General features: G+C 56.5%; 1 protein-coding gene across 2 annotated transcripts in view; it reads left to right on the top strand.

Moving 5' to 3' along the window:
• The window catches only part of SPECC1L (sperm antigen with calponin homology and coiled-coil domains 1 like), a 104,821-nt gene extending 93,665 nt beyond the window's left edge, over nt 1-11,156 (top strand). For both annotated transcript variants that reach the window (XM_053927754.2, XM_024566538.4), the window contains 3 exons: nt 7,450-7,566; nt 8,481-8,540; nt 10,242-11,156. In XM_053927754.2, the coding sequence (XP_053783729.1) occupies nt 7,450-7,566; nt 8,481-8,540; nt 10,242-10,331 (267 nt within the window). In that variant the 3' untranslated portion in view covers nt 10,332-11,156. The remainder of the gene's footprint in view (nt 1-7,449; nt 7,567-8,480; nt 8,541-10,241) is intronic.
• Nucleotides 11,157-15,576: the final 4,420 nt, after the last annotated feature.

The following is a 15,576-nucleotide window of genomic DNA, read 5'->3' as shown; positions in this document are numbered from 1 at the left end:
CGTCCACGTTGCAGCATGTCGGTGCTTCACATCTTTTTGTGCCTCAGAGACACTCCGTTGTGCGGATATACGCGTTCTGTTTCTCCTTTTCTCCGGGGGTAGACATTTGCGTGGTTTCTGCCGTTCGGCTGTGCAGCTGTGAACACTCCTGTGTAGGTGTTTATTTCAGCACTCATTTTCGGTTCTTTCAGGTGTCCTACATCTAGGGGTGGAATTGCGAGATCATGTGATAGTTCCGAGTTTAAGTGTTGATGGACTGCCAGGCTTTTCCGGTGCCTGCGTCATGTTTCACTCCCGCCAGCAGTGCACGCTGTCCGGGGTTCCAATTTCTCTGCCCCTCCTCTAGCCCTGGGTTTTCCACCATTTTCAATAATATGTTTCCTGGTGGGCATGAAGTGGTAACTCATAGTTTTGATTTGCATTTCCCTACTATGACTAAGAGAGTCGAGTATCTTCTCAAGTGCTACTGGTCTGTCTTCTTTGGAGAAATGTTAATTCAGGTCCTTTGCCCATTTTCACATTTGGCAATTGGGTTGTCTTTTTGTTGTTGAGTCGTAGGTTTGTTTTTCACGGAAATTTTCAATATTTATTGAAGTAAGAGAACAGTGAAACGTCCCTCCCGTACACATGGCCCGGCCACCAGTCGTGCGCACACGGCCCTCTCCTGCTTCCGTCCCCACCTGGGTGGCTCCGGAGCAATCACAGCGCAGCCACTCAGTGTCAGCACACACTTAGACGGAGGCCCCGCTTCCCGAGTAACTAAGTTTTACAGTTGATTTGCTTGAATTAATACACAGGTAAGGTTCACAAATTGCATTTGGATAATTTGCCTCTTTTAAATGTTTTAATCTTAAATCTGCGGCCCCTACTCCCTGCTTTTTTCCCTTTCAGTCTGTCTTTTTGAGGGATGTGGGTTGTGTGTCCTACAGAGCTGCCCCTTCAGGTCCTGCCAACCACAGCCCGGGGTGCTGTCCCAGGGGAGACTGTGGGCAGAGCTGGAGGGTAGACGACTACGGTCCAGGGGGTCGCGGAGAGGCCTGCGCGGTGGAGCTGCGTCTCGGGAGAGAGTCAGGTCGGCCCTGCTCTCTCCTGCTGTGGTGTCGCTGCCATTGCAGTCATTTTTGCCACACGGTGCCTCTCTGATGCCGTCGCCACTTTCCTTCATCCGTTAGATGCCCTCTTTGCAGAGACGCTCCACTAGCTGTTGGCTCATCCTGACGGCCGGTGTGGTCCAGACAGGGGCCCCGCTGCTCCCCTCTGCCCTGACTTGCCGGCACTCGGGTCCCCGAGCGATCTGCAGGCTGGGCCGGCGCACCTCTAGGTTCGCCATCCTGAACCCCAGGGTTTGACTTTGTAGGTGTTCCCGTCCATTGTGCTTCCGGCCACCTTCAGTCTTTGGATCAGTGGTCCTGCTTCTTGACTGTACACTCAGGTTATCGGGGGGCCTTTAAAGAAAACGATGCCCGTGTCATTGCATCAGCCACCCTAAAGCAGAGCCACGCATATGTCACCTTGAAAGGCTTTGTGGGGGATTCTGATGCCCAGTGAGGATTGAGGGTCTTTACTGGAACCTTCCTCTCACCCTCCCCACCTCTGGGACACAAGAAGCAGGACTCAGTCTTCAGGGTTGGTGGCTCACCCTGGGCCGCCTGCCCTGGCTTCCTTCCTTCCTCCCCCTTTAACTCTTGGGCCGCCTGATGAGCAAGCCTCAGACTCTCCCTCCCTCCCTGGACAATGCCACCTCCCCCTCCCTGACCTGGAGCAGAGCCTGGCTCAGCTTCCCTTAGACACCCTTAGATCTGCAGCCAGAGCAGGTCTGCCGTTTTACACCATAGCGACCTGGGCTTCTGCTCCTTACTTCCAGGGCCTTCTGGGGCTTTCCGCATTTAACAGTCACTGCTGGCAGTGGTGAAAAGTGTCTCTTGACGAGTATTTTCCTCTCTTTTTGACATTACATCCACCACCATACCCCACAGAAAAAGGTGCCCCCTCCCTGCTTCACTGGGATTCACAAACACCCCCTCCTAACCCTGCTCACGTTCGGGGGCTAAGGCAGCAGAGGCTCCATGGGTAGGGGTTTTGTTTGTAATTCACTCCTACCTCCCGAAGGCAGGGCTCCGACCCCCAGCTTGTGTCACCCCCAGCAGTCAGCCCTGGGAAGGGCCGGCATCTGCTTGCGTTGGCCCTGTGGACAGGCACGAGGAAGCTGGTGTTTGCATGTGTTAGAGGGGGTGAGTCACGGCTTTTGGCATCTTGCCCTGTGCCCATAAAAGTGGTATTTCCTTAAATAGATCAGAACTTTGATAACTATTTAAAGAACATGAGGTATTTGGGGGTGTATTTTATGGCCCTTAACTAAGCTTCAGGCAAATTAAGACATTTTATGACTTTTTTTTTTGGTGGAGATTTGTGTAATTTCTCGGCTTTCATACCCCACCCCTCAACTCTCACTGCATAAAAGGCACATGGAAGTGGGGCCCACCTGAAGGCCACAGACAGAGGACAGCGTCAGCTCTAAAGTCACAGGAGCAGGAGAGGGCTCCGGCTCAGCTCAAGAAGCAGCGAGTGGAAAGTGCCCTGCCAGTCCCGCAGAGGCTCTGAGGGTGTCTGGCGGTTTCAAGTCGAAGTTGTTGTGAGCGCGAACAGGCAGCAGACAGCCCTGTGCGACGGGCCCCGTGTGTCTGCCCTGTCAGACCCCTGGGCCGCATTTCCTGGATGGAAGGACACGTGCCTTTGGGGGAGATGGGGCGGAGCGCCTCACTGGAGTCCGTACTGGGGGCTTTTCTCGACTTTTGTTCTGGCCCCTATCATAGCCCTCATCCAAGCACAGACTTATCAAGCCTTGTACAGCAGAAGAGCCCTGCGGTGGCCTGAAAACTAAACGCAAAATCTGGGTTCCCTGATTACGAACTTTCATGGTAATCCCTGTGTGTCTCTAGTTTAAAAGAAAATTGCGTCCTTATAGAGCTTGGTACCATCACCTGGGAGCAGTGGTCAGTCCTCCCGTGAGCGGGCACGTGTCCCTCAAAACAGCAAATTTGGGGCTGTAAGAGTAGTTTATTTTAAAGGGACCGCTGGCCTGCTCCAGAAGCTGTTGATGACGGAGTCAGGGCGCCTGTAGGGAGAAAGGCCCTGGGCCCTGTTGCCAGCCCCATGGCTAACCTGCGGGGCATAAACCAGCCGCTCCTTCTGCCTGGAGGGAGGTGTGTTGGAGGATGCGTTTTAAAATCAGTGCCTTTCCTCATACCCTGAAAATGCCACTTTTGAAAACAGAAATTCTGTTTTTGACAATCTTTGAGAAATAAACATGTAAAAAGTCTGTGAAAGGTGTAAAACTATACATATCACTTAGGTGGTTTTTAAAAAATTTGTAAGTGTTCTTCCCATAGTAATTTGCCATTGCTCACCATGATGAATGGCAGCGCAGATGTCAATTTAAGACATTTTTCAAGTCGTCTTGTCCTCTCAGAAGCACTAATGTCATTGACTGTTTTAACTGTCTCTGCCTTTGGTTTCCGGCTTTCCCCCCACCTGTCTGGCTGCCCTGTGTGTCCTGACGGAGGCTGCTTCCCTCTGCGTGGTGTTTACATGAGCGAGTTCCAAGCGGCCTGGTCCAAGGCCTCCTTCCCGCTCGTCGCCCACTGCAAACACCACGCAGGTGGCTCCGTCCATCTGTGTGACAGCCCTGGGGGTGGCGGAGCTTTACCAGTTAAGTTAGTGCCGCAAGGGCCAGCGGAGTTGTAACCGTGTAGCCGAGAGCAGGGGCTTCAGTGAGGGAAGAGCAGCCTGGGGACATTGTCAGAGATTGTGTTGCCTCTTGTTGTCCGAGAATGGGATTGGGGCCATCTCTACAAAGTATCTTTCTATCTCCTCTGCCACAAGGAAACAAAACCATAAAAACCCTCACATGTGCAAACCACCTTCCAGTTTCATAGTGATAACAACTCATCATCTTGCCTGGGCTGGGGTTTGTACGGCCACTTTGTAGGTGAGAAGCTGCTTCCCGGGGAGCTGGGCACCAGCAAAATCCAGGGTCAGCACTGTTAACCTGGCCCTCACGGGCAGGTAGAGCAGTCATGAACTGCAGGCACCAGGAAGTGACAGGCAGAGCGAACTGCCTGTGCCCGTTGCCACCCTACACAGAAAGCAGCAGGGGAAGGGGTAGCCCCAGACCTCACGCAGCCTTTTTGTGGAATCCAGGCAGGGAGCGGAGGAGTGAAGAGGGGAGATGGTGAGAGGCTGAGGCTAGTGGCAGGCCGTAAACATGCCTGCCCCTCTGGCCTCCATCAGCAAGGAAACCCAGCTAGGGCCCTGGGGCACTGCTGGGTCACTGCTCTGCCTGGAAGTCTGGGGCCCACTTGTGGGCCTGGGCTTCGGCTCCGCCTGTGCACGGCGGTGCCAGTGGGCAGCAGTGCCAGGAGGAAGGGTATGCGAGCAGGGGCCTCACTGGGCCTGGGCCCTGGCCATGGGGTGAGTGGTCTTCATCAAGCGGGAAGGGAGCTGGCTCCTGTGGGAGCAGCTGTCTCTAGCTGTTTGATAGTTCCGTATCTCGCGTACACACATTTTCATTTCTACTGATCCCGTCGTCATACTAATGGACTGTGGTAGCTGTGAAATTAAGAGCTCCAGAGAGAAGGCCAGGGGAACTCTCCTGTATTCACTGTGCTTCTCAGCCCTGGAGAACCAGATTTATTGTTTGTATGCTTCTATATTATGTCTGCATAATTTCATAGTGGTTTGTTGTTCTCAGCCTTAAACATTAAAGACAAGTAAATAGTGGGGGGGGGGGGGAGCAGAGGGTGCTGCAGGCCTACTCTCTCAGACCAAAGGCTTTCCTCACTTCCTTTGGAATGCCTTGGTTTCAGGCCTGGCTCATCCCCCAGGGCTTCTCTGGACCAGGCTAGGGGTGGGGCGGTGAGGGGAGTGCTCCGAGATCCCACTTGGGCTTTGTGCCTATTGGTTGGGATGCCCCGTCTGGCTTCTGTCCAGCCTCCCCTGGTGTAAGGGAGGTGGTCACCCTGACCAGCTGGCCTGGGTTTGGGCCTGAGTTGTTTTGATTTGGAAGTCTGGTTGTCAGGTACTTAGAAGTTAACTCCCCCTACCCTGGAACTCAAGAAGCCATTGTTTCCGCTTTCTTTAAATTGCTGTGGCATGTTTTATAAGTGAAGTTGCCGCTCTGACTAGAGATTCCAGGTTTGGGGTTGGGTTTGTCTTGAGGAAGCGGGAGAAGGCCAGCGTTCCCACAGCTGGGGAGCTGGGGGTGCGGTGGTTTCCTCTCGTGCAGGAGCCTCTGCCGTGAGGCATGGTGACACCAGGCACGTAGGCAACTCTACCAGAGACGCCTGCCTTTCAGGGAGCCGGAGAAGGGGCTGCAGGGGCAGGAAGTGGGGGGTTGTTTTCCTCCAGAAGTGAACGTGACCTCTGGGGGCAGAGGTTGGGAGTCCTCAGCAGCATGCGCTGCCGTGGGCCTTGCACAGAGCTGGGACACATCAGTAAGGAGCTCCTTGCTGTGCGGTCCACACGGTGACGCCCAGGATCCTTGGCTCTTTCAGTAGGGGCCTTACTCATGGGGACTGGGAAAGCGCAGTCGCACTTGGCGCTTAGACCTGAGTTCGAATGATTGCCCAGATCAGCCGTGTGACTGGGGCCTCTCTGAGCCCCCACCCCCTTGAACACTCCTGGGTGTTGTGAGAATTCAGTGACTCACTGCCTGTAGGACGCTTGGGACAAGGGTTCCCATCCCTGTCCACCTACTGCCACCTAGCACCTTGGACAGGTCACTTCCTGCCTGGTCCCGGTCCCCTGGATGGAGCTGACGCCCCTGGCTGGCTGCTTCCTGAGAGTTTGATCAGACGAAAGGGGCACGGTGGGCAGTTAACGGCAGTGACCTTCGGCGTTGGTGGCTGCCCCTTCCGAGGAGGCGTGACTGCTGTTACCGTCGGCACAGAGGCCCACCGAGGGCAGCCTGGGCCTGTCAGGGACGTGGAGGACGGTCTGTGTCTGCAAGGCCAGGAAGCCTGAGCACCAGCCACAGCACCAAGCGGGGGTCTTACCGGGGCCCCTTCGTTTGGTGTCACTGGGCGGCTGGCAGGTGTGCTCTCAGATGGCACATTGGCTGCACGCTCACCGCGACCTTTTCCTGTGGCTCTTGGCAGGTTTGCACCCCTTTGTGGCGTGACCTGGTGACTCTCCTAGGAGCAGTTGACGAACGGTGCCCCCCACCAGGTCTGCGGCCTGGTGGCAGCAGACAATCAGGTCACTGAGGGGGGTGACCTCTGAAGTGATTGTCTGTGGAGTTGCTGCCCTTCGGAAGGCTTGTGTCTGAGTGGAAGACCCCAGAGGGCAGCGTCTGGGTGCTTGCGGTTGGGGGCTAGTCGTTTGATGACAAAACTTATGAAAAGTTGCCCCTCAAAGGGCTGTCACCGGGCCTGGTTCCCACTCTCCCCACCTGCTCCTCGTCCGTGAGCTGCAGGTCCCCCACTTGATGTCAGGACCTAGCAGTCTCTGAAAAGGAGTCAGGGGTGGCAAACTTTGTAAAACTCTGCATCTGTGCAAATGGGGATAGCGTTGGTGGTGTCCGTCATCGCTGGTTCCTGGGAAGAAGAACCGGGCCCCGGGAGCAGGCGGCCGCCTCCAGTAATACAGTGTGGTCTTTCTCAGCCACCTGAGAAGCAAACTCTTGGTGCGGCTGAATGTGGCGTGGAACCAACAGTGAGGCAGAAAACAAGAAGGGTTTGGGAAGGGCTCTCTTTCTCATTTTGTGCCATTTACATAAAGTGTGAGAATTTCCAGAATTTCATTGTAGAGTTTTATCTTCAAAACGATTTTTGTAAATAAGGATAAAGGCGACCTCCTAGCTGAACTGTATTATCGTATAAAATATTCTGAATGGTAGGTTACTTTGTTAGTAGCAAATAATTTAACTTGAGTGTGGAATGAGGTACCTCTTACACGTCAAGGTGATTCTCAGAGAAGCACATAGCCACCGTGTTACTTGGCTCCTCGTGTTTCCTAATGCAAGATGGCGGCTGTTGGTGTCTTCGGAATACAGAGCCCCTAACTCTGTAAATATTTGCCTTGAGTCCCTAGTAGGGGAAGGTCAGGCTGAACTGGAACTTTTCTTAACTTAGACCTTCTATTCCCCAGTGCCCCGTGAGGCTGCAGAGCTGCGGGACATGTACCCAAGGTTCTTCAGGGGAGGGGCGGTGGCCATGACCTACAGGCGGTGGGTGGGACGGCGTGGGGGAGTGGGTGAAGGGGCTGGTCACCGACACCAGATGGGTCTTCAGAGCCGGCCGCCCGCACACTGGGCCCACTCCAGAGGCCCGCCCTGCGCAGGATTTGAAGGCCTGTGGCGTCTCAGCCCCCTCCACCCTCCTCAGCAGTTCTGAGAAGACCACAGTGAGTGTTGCTCATGTGTTTTTTGTTTGTTTTTCACTTTTCATCCAGAATATCGACATTACAAACTTCAGCAGCAGCTGGAACGATGGGCTGGCCTTCTGCGCGCTTCTGCACACGTACCTCCCAGCCCACATTCCGTACCAGGAACTGAACAGCCAAGACAAGGTGAGGCGGGCTACAGACAGCCCAGCTCCTGGCTCCCTCCTCCCAGAGCAGGGGCAGAGGGTGAGACATAGAGGCAGCGCCTTCCATTGATGGGGCCACACCGTTGGTATCGCACCTGCCACAGTACTGGCTTATGATGGCCCCGTTTTGGCTTGCTCTTACTCTGGGTCTAGGTTACTTGTGCTGAGCCAGCCAGTCCCTGACCCAGCTTGTGTGGGACGTTTGCCTGGTCCGGAATTCCACAAGTAATGGCATCCCTAGTAGGAGCCATCACTTGTCGTGACAGCATTAACGATCAGGGGCTTCACCAAGAAGTGGCCGAGGATAGCCAATCAAGGCAGTGCCAACCACAGCAGCCCAGCCTCGCGCCACCTCTGGGCCCAGGGCTGGCTGAAAGCACAGGCCCAGCTGTGCTCTGAGATGTCCTGCTTGGGGACAGAATCAGAGAACAGCCCCTGCCCAGATGGGCACTGGGAGAGGACCCAGGCTCAAGCTCTCCTTCGGTCTCCTATGTACCCCTCATCAGCCCTTCGCGCCCTTCAGACAGCCCTTGAAGGTTCCCACAGTGAGGAAGCTCTCTTAAACGGGTGTTTCTTACTTCGTGTTAGCTTTTGGGGTTCACATGGCTGTAGGCTGATGTGTTGGAAGCGACCCTTTTCTATAGTGAAGAAGGAATGAGTGTTTGGGGACCGTTTCACAGCTGGTACCAGAGGAGCCAGCAGGGCCCTGCGGAGGGGCGGCAAGCACAGTGCTGGGCCCGTGGGGTCAGTCGGGAGTTCCGAGGACTGTCCCACAGTTTGCTTTGGTGTGCCAAGCGGGGGTGTGCGTCTGTCTTTCCCCAGCATCTCATGTAGTCCAAGCCGCCTTGCTCCTGGCCTTGCTTATCTACCCCAGTCACACGGTTTCTTTTACAGCGAAGGAACTTCACCCTGGCCTTCCAGGCGGCTGAGAGCGTTGGCATCAAATCCACACTGGTGAGTCCCCGTCTCCCCAGAGGAGTCACTGCCAGGCTCTTCTTCTGTTCGGACGCGCTTGCCATTTGTTTGGGGAAATGCCCAGGTGGCTTGGTGGCCTGATAACGAGGCGGCACAGGCCCTGCCCCAGCCTGGCAGGCCGGTGCGGGTGCAGACAGGGTTCCGCCCTGCCCGTGGGCACTTCATGCCTCACAGGAAGTGTCCCAAGGAAGTCCCCCAAGTTGGGAGGGGTGGCCTTCGTTACAGCCCCAGCGACTTTGAGCCAGTCTTCCTTAGTCACCTTCCTCCATCACTGAATCCTCGGGGTCAGAAGGAAAATGCTAGCAAGTTGGTAAATGTCACTGTCAAAGGCACATTCCAATGGTTTGTCTTAATTTGCCGAACTAGAGGGAGAGGGTGAGTGCGGAGTCCCGGAAGGTGGCTAGAAGCTGAAGCAAGTGGCTTCCCTGCGTCACGAGGGTCATGGGAAACTGCCACTCACGGAGCGAGAAACGGGTTGTAGAAAACCCGCGCGTCGCAGGGTCTTGTTTAGGCCTGTGCCTGGCACCTGCCGCAGCTCGTCCCAGACGTGCTCCTGCCGGGCTTCCCCTTGTCACCGGCTCCCACTTGCTGGGAGAAGATGCTGCCTCCGGATGCAAAGCCAGTCCTGCACACCTGGGCACACTCATTAAATGAACTGTGCACTGAGGTGCTGTTTACAGGGTCATCGGTGTACAGCTTGGGGGTTTCCACAGGGTGAAGAACCCATGGGGCCAGGTCAGGGACCCCAGGCTCTCCCTTGGGTGCTATCTCCCCACCCCGAGGGCACCCCTCACCCTGACTTGAAGAAGTGTTCACACTGCAAGGGTGCTCATGTAGCGTTCCCTAAATACATCTTCCGGAGTCGTAGGTCCATTGTCTGCATAGTGTACATTCTTTACGGGTAAAGTTCTAATATATAAAAAGTGGGCGGTTCTCCACTCTAAAAAACGTTTAGTCAGGATTCTTACATTGAACAAACACGGTGTTTTTCTGTGCCACGTCACCAGTGGGCAGCCTTTCCATCCTCGCCCAGGGGACCTTTTAGAGCGGTGCTGTTCAGACCAGCTGGCTCCCTTGGAAAGTCACAGGTGTTCTCCAGTGACAGCAGGTCTCTTCGGGAGACCTCCGGTCATGCAGCAGCATCCAGGGTTGCCCACGTTTGCGTGCCTGCGTCAGCTAGCAGCCTGCAGATCGCGGGTATCCTGCAGAGGACAGTTAGAGAGCAGGCCCTTTGGTGGTCTGAGACGACCGCCATCAGGAAGGCCAACAGAATGCCGAGTTCTGGAGCCCTCCCTGCACAGGCCTTCCCAGGACGGCGACTGGTTGGGAAGGCCCCGCAGAAATGACCACCGGGAGAGTTTGAGAAGAGAGCCAGGCAGGGGAGGGAGGGGGTTCCAGGAGACAAAACCCTCCCAGCCTTGGGGAGTGTGTGGCACTTGAGCAGGGCTGGGCAGTTCAGGGATGACACTGACACCCAGGGAGCGGGTGCTTTCCAGGACACTCGGTAGAAATGGAGCAGGCGTCTTGGCCAGGCCTTGGACGTGTGTAATTGGGCTTAGACCAAAAGTCCTTCGAGGCCCTGCCCAGCCCCAGGAGCCCACATTGCCGTGGCTGGGAAGCTGTGGAGATGAGCCAGGGGGTGACATGGAGTTCTAACCAGGCTTCTTCCTCCCCTGCCAGGACATCAGTGAAATGGTGCGAACTGAACGGCCTGACTGGCAGAACGTGATGCTGTACGTGACGGCGATCTACAAGTACTTCGAGACCTGAGCACCCCCGGAGGGCCTCCCCAGTCACCAGGCGACACCACCGCCACTGGCTGTGCGCCCCGTAAAGCTTTCAGCAACTCTGTAGGCTGCCCCGAAGCGTGTGAGCCTTCAGCCCAGGACCTCCAAGTTGGGAGAACTTGGGCCTGTGTGGCCCACGGCTCAGACCGGGCGCCTTCCACATGACCTGCAGTCAGAGGTCAGCATGGACTCAGCACCCTCAGGCACACTGATGTGCTGCTGGAGCTTCTCTTCTGAAGAGAGTATTGACCTGTGTCTGTGCTGCGGGGTATTTAAAATAAGGCTTGTGTACAGCTGAACTTGGGGAAGGGGGGTTAAGTTATGTGGGCCGCTCACAGGGGCATAGTGACAGCCTTAGCCACAGCACTCCGACTGCTCGCCAGGGCAGGTGCCGTCACCCTGCACCCCGACTAGGGAACCTGGTGCCCGGCAGAGGTTCCTGCTTCCCAGCACCCGGCACCGGGCAGTGGGCCTCAACTCTACTCGGGCTTGGTTTCACAGCAGTGGACAGCGACCCCTTCCCTGTGGCAGGGCTGTTACACCAATGAGATTTAGATGTTTTCAGACCAAGCTAGCAGGTGATGAAGACTTGCACTCCTGGCTCCCGGTTGCCACTGACCCGGTCACGTGGCTGGGCCTCTGGGGGCGGGAGACCAGCTGGGGGCCCCTTGCCGATGCTCTGCCGACCTGTCCTCCAGCCTTGATGGGTCTTGGAAACCCAGCTCTGATTTTAGGGTTCTGGAAAAAAGAATTGATCATAAGGAATTCTCTAGTTTAAATTTTTTTTTTCCTCAAGAGCAATATTGAGGGGAAATAGCTCCTGTTGTATTAGCACCATAGGTAAATTGCTTCAGTAAGCATAGAGATAAAATCCAAACCTAGACGTGAGTGTGGTGGAAACCAGGAACGGAGTTGGAAGGAGCAGGAGAAAAAAAAGAAACAACTTGGGGGAATGCAGACGCTGTAATTTAAAGGCACTCTGAGCTGCCTAGATGTAAGCCTCCCAGGCCAGAATTTAAGGAAGTGCCTTAACTCTCCTTGCAAGGGTCTCGGGCGCCACCACAGCCCGGGGATGGAGCTGGTCCCCGGCCGTGCCACCCCGGCCACCTTCCAAGCAACAGGCAGCTGCACCACAGCCCCTTCTGCACAGTTTGAACCAGAGCTGCATCTTATAAGCTGTCCTGTCGGGAGTGGCTCTCGGACTGGGGCTTGGCCCTCCTAGGAAACGGGACCCAAGTCTCCTGTGCACCTAATGTAGCTTTTGGTTTGAATGATGCCAAGACGACTTGCTGCCAGAATACAGCTGTGTTTCGCACCTGGAAAGGAGCGTGAGGAAGAGCTGCCACCAGGAGAAGCAGGATGGCTGCCCCAGCCGCAGGTGCAAGGAGGGGCTTGCAAGAGGACGCCAGCCAGTGTGGGGTGAGGCCTCTTCATTCAGGCGTGATGTTCTAGACTGGGAGTTCGACGTGTCTGTAGCCCAGAAAAGGAGGCGACTGATGAGATGGGCTGTGCGTGTGTGCGCAGCCTGCTGGGCCACGGTCACAGGGTGGCTGGTGAAGGAAGGCCTTTCCACCCTGTCCAGATGCCCTAACCTGGCTACTCTGGCTGCTGCCTCCACAGGGGGCTTTTGTGAAATGCCCACTTTCGGCTAAGGAAGGACAGGCTGGTGAGCAGCGCCCGGCCCCCGAGCACACGGACAGATCTCAGTGGACACATATCCCCATCCTCCAGGCCTGGGTTCTGTTCTGGTTTCACTCTGTTGACAGGTGCTGTGCACCAAGGGACTGTTCTGGCGAGAGTGATTGCCAATGTCTCTCCACAGCCGGTCCTTGCCGCCTCCCCCTTGCTCCCACTGGCCCTCACAGAGGCCTGTGCACCACTCTGGACCTAGTGTGTCTGACCCGCAGCCGTGTTTATGATGTTGGCGGGGTGGGGAGTTGACCTACAAAGGGCGGCTTTCTTGGGTCTGCAGTTCATACCTTTGTCCCTTCCTAGCCAAGTGAGCCAGCCCCGGCTGCTCCTGCTATGGGGGGTCCCCAGTGTCTTCTGGAGGAGGGTGGCCACTGCTGATGGGCTGGCATTGTCCAGCATGGTGCCCTGGGGCCCGTGACAGGGCAGAGGGTGGCTGAGGGGAGGGATTGGCCTGGACTCAGCCTGTTGGGGACCACACTGTCTCCCTGCCAGTAGGCCATGCAGTGGTACCTGGCTGGGCTGCCCACATTGGCATGTGGGACCACAGGTGAGAAGACTCCAGAAGTGTGACTTTTTGCTTTTTCTAATAGAATCATTATAACACTTGGCTTTATGGGATGGTTCTGGATGGCCATATATACCTGAAAGTGATACTCTTGAGGTGATTTTGGTCCAGTGGCACTTGATGTGAAGAGAAAGTCACTTTTCCTCCTTTTGAGCATAAGCATTACTGCAAAAGGGCCAGTTAACATTTCTATTTCTCTCGCCCACGGGCTTCTGCTGATGATACTTTTTAATTTTGTTCTATTAAATATTCTTGAATATATTAAAATTGCCGAAACACAAAAGGCTTGGGCTTTCCTAATTCACAACCCGCTGCTGCCTTTCTGATCTTGTGCGGATGAGACTGGGGCCACCTCCTGGGACTGGCCGTGGCAGGGAGAGCACACGGAACTGCCTCCACCCCCCTCCCCGGCTCGTGGGGGTGGAGGCAGGAGCGGCACCACCTGGGCTGCTGTGCACAGCGCCAGCCTTGGCCAGGTGCCTGGGCCTGAGACGGGCTGGCGCAGGTGAGTCCAGAGGTGCACTAGAGGGATGGAAGGCCCCAACGTTCCCAGCTACAGCCCAAACATGTGCTTTTCTGGGGTAGGGGCAGTGCCCTGAGGTTTGGGTTTTTTTCTTTTTAGAACTGTATCTTCTTGGAGACAATTTTCAGGGTGTATAAAATTACAAAGAAGTTTTTAAAAATCACTAATTTTACTACCCAGAGGCAACCAACCAGTCAAGCCCTTTTCTCCTACGCATGCCGCGTGGCGTGACCGTGAGTCCGTGAGCACAGCCGGAATGACGCTGCAGCTCGCCGTGTTGCACACGCCAAGTGCCGAGGAGCCTGTGGGGCCGCCTCGTGCTCTGCACTGGGTGACCTAGGGCGCCCTTCCTGGGCCTGCAACACCGTTCCCAGTTGCAGTAATTGACTTGCTCCTGGAGACCCAGAGCCCATCCTCTGAGTTGGGGTGTGTCAGCTGTGAGTGCGATTGAGCCCCTCGAAATGGTGCTGATGGCTGTGGGCGCCCATCGTGGCCTGGCTTCCAGAGCATGGTGCCCGGGCCCTCGGGTCGCAGGGCTGGGAGCAGCAAGGACTGGCTGCAGCCCCTGCTCCTCACCATGCAGCAGCCTGAGGCCGTGGCTGAGGCCCTGCACTCAGGCCCTCCGCTGTGGCGTGCAGAGCTCGTCCTGCTGCGGGAGTGCAGGGCCGTGGCGGTGGGCCCTGTGTGGGGTGCGCACTGGTCGCAGATACAGAAGGCGGACCTCCGCCTGGACCCCTGGACAGTCATGGGGGCACTGGCTGTCGTAGCTGATGCCCTCCGGTGTGGGGGTGCCCTGCCCAAACATCCCTGCTGTCAGTCATGCCAGCTGCCTCGGGAGCAGGCTCTGAGGGGGTCCTTTTGTAGGGAGAGGCCATGGGGCCCAAGGGGACCCCTCCACTCTGCTGGGCTTCGGGGACTGGGGTCACCTGGTTTCTGGTAGGGCAGCCCGAGGGCTCTGCTTTCTCCAGCTTGACACTTGGTCTGCCTGTCCCGGGGCAGCACCTGTGGGAAGGGCATCATTTTCACCTTGACTTAGGGACGGTTCTAGAACCTTTCTGGGCCAGGGCTTCGATGGGCAGAAGCAGGAAAACAGGGTCCTCAGGGAGAAGGGAGATCCAGAAAGGATCCCACACCCTTCTTGTAATCTCTTGGGTCTGTACTTCCCACAGCTTTGGGTCAGCCCGGGTCTGTTTGAGGTGTTCCCTCAAGTGGAGGACAGGGGCTGTGCTCTCCAGGAGGTGGGTGAGGGTAGGTTCTAGTCAGGCTCCAGTGGCTGGGAGGGCTCCCACCTGAGCTCTGACCCCAGCCGTTTAGGACTCTGCTGGGCTGAACCCGTGCAGGAGGCAGGGTGGGGTTTGGGAGGGAAGGTCGAGAGGTGGAGAGTGACAGGGCACAGCCTAGTGTCTGTGCCACCTGACCTGGCCAGGCCACCCCGAGCAAGGGAAGGCCCCAGGAGCCCCTGGGGGTTGTCTCCAGTGTCAGATTTGTGTGGCTCGGGGTTCTGAGGAGGGTCAGCAGTCCTGGGAGGAGGCAGAATCAGAAGGGCCAGGGGAGAGCACGGGATGAGCATGTCACGTCACCAGCACCCACCCAGCAGGAAGCAGGCTGCTCTGAGCAGGAGTCTGGACACCCAGGTTGTCATCTGGCCGCCCCCCCCGCCCCGCCCACATGCACAGGTCTGCCACCAACACTTGGGACAGGTTGGGGCTGTTCCCATCTTTGCCATATGGTGATCCCAAGAAGGGGCCCCTCCTGGACTCTGGTGCCAGGCACTCTACTCTCAAGTGGGGCAGGGTAATTCCTGGGACGGGTGGGCGGGGAGGGGGTGGGCGGTTCGATGTTCCGGCCGCTGCTGCAAGCTGTGTCCGGGCTCCGGGCTTAGGGCCATTCTCAGGGTGCTGAATGACAAGCGCTGGCATGCATAGGGCTGCCCTGCCCACTGGCCAGCCTGGGACTACGCCCATGCCCATCTAGGCTCCAGTTTCCACATCTTCCCTGATGCACCTAAATCAGCTTAGAGGCTTGGGGCTCCTAGTGGGGTTGCTGTTTGACCCCAGAAGCCAATATGGGCTGAAGCATCTTCCCAGGACTGGGCTGGAGGATGGGGTTGCCCCTGTGGCTGCCACAGTGGTGAAGAGCGTGGGAGCTGCCTTCTCTGGGCTGCTGGAGTCTGAACTTAACCTAGAGCCCTGTGAGGTGCCCCCCTTCCTCAATGCCAGAGCCCCAGGAAGTGTTTGGTGCCCCTGCCTTTTGGAGGAGAAGTTGGTGAGCACCTCAGGGTGGCCTGGTTGGCTCCCAATGATAGGACTCCAGCACCCACTGGTGCTTTGTCCTGGGTCTGGCATTTCTTCCTCCCTGATGTGGCCCAGCTGGCCCCACAGCAAACAATCAGGGACCAGAGGCCACCCAGGTGCATCCTGGACAGGAACAAAGAGCCAGTGGGCTGAG

This window comes from Desmodus rotundus, chromosome 7, assembly GCF_022682495.2.
Source record: "Desmodus rotundus isolate HL8 chromosome 7, HLdesRot8A.1, whole genome shotgun sequence".
Lineage (NCBI taxonomy): Eukaryota > Metazoa > Chordata > Mammalia > Chiroptera > Phyllostomidae > Desmodus > Desmodus rotundus.
The sequence above is the reverse complement of the archived record's forward strand: the minus strand, read 5'-3'. Positions and strand labels throughout refer to the sequence as shown.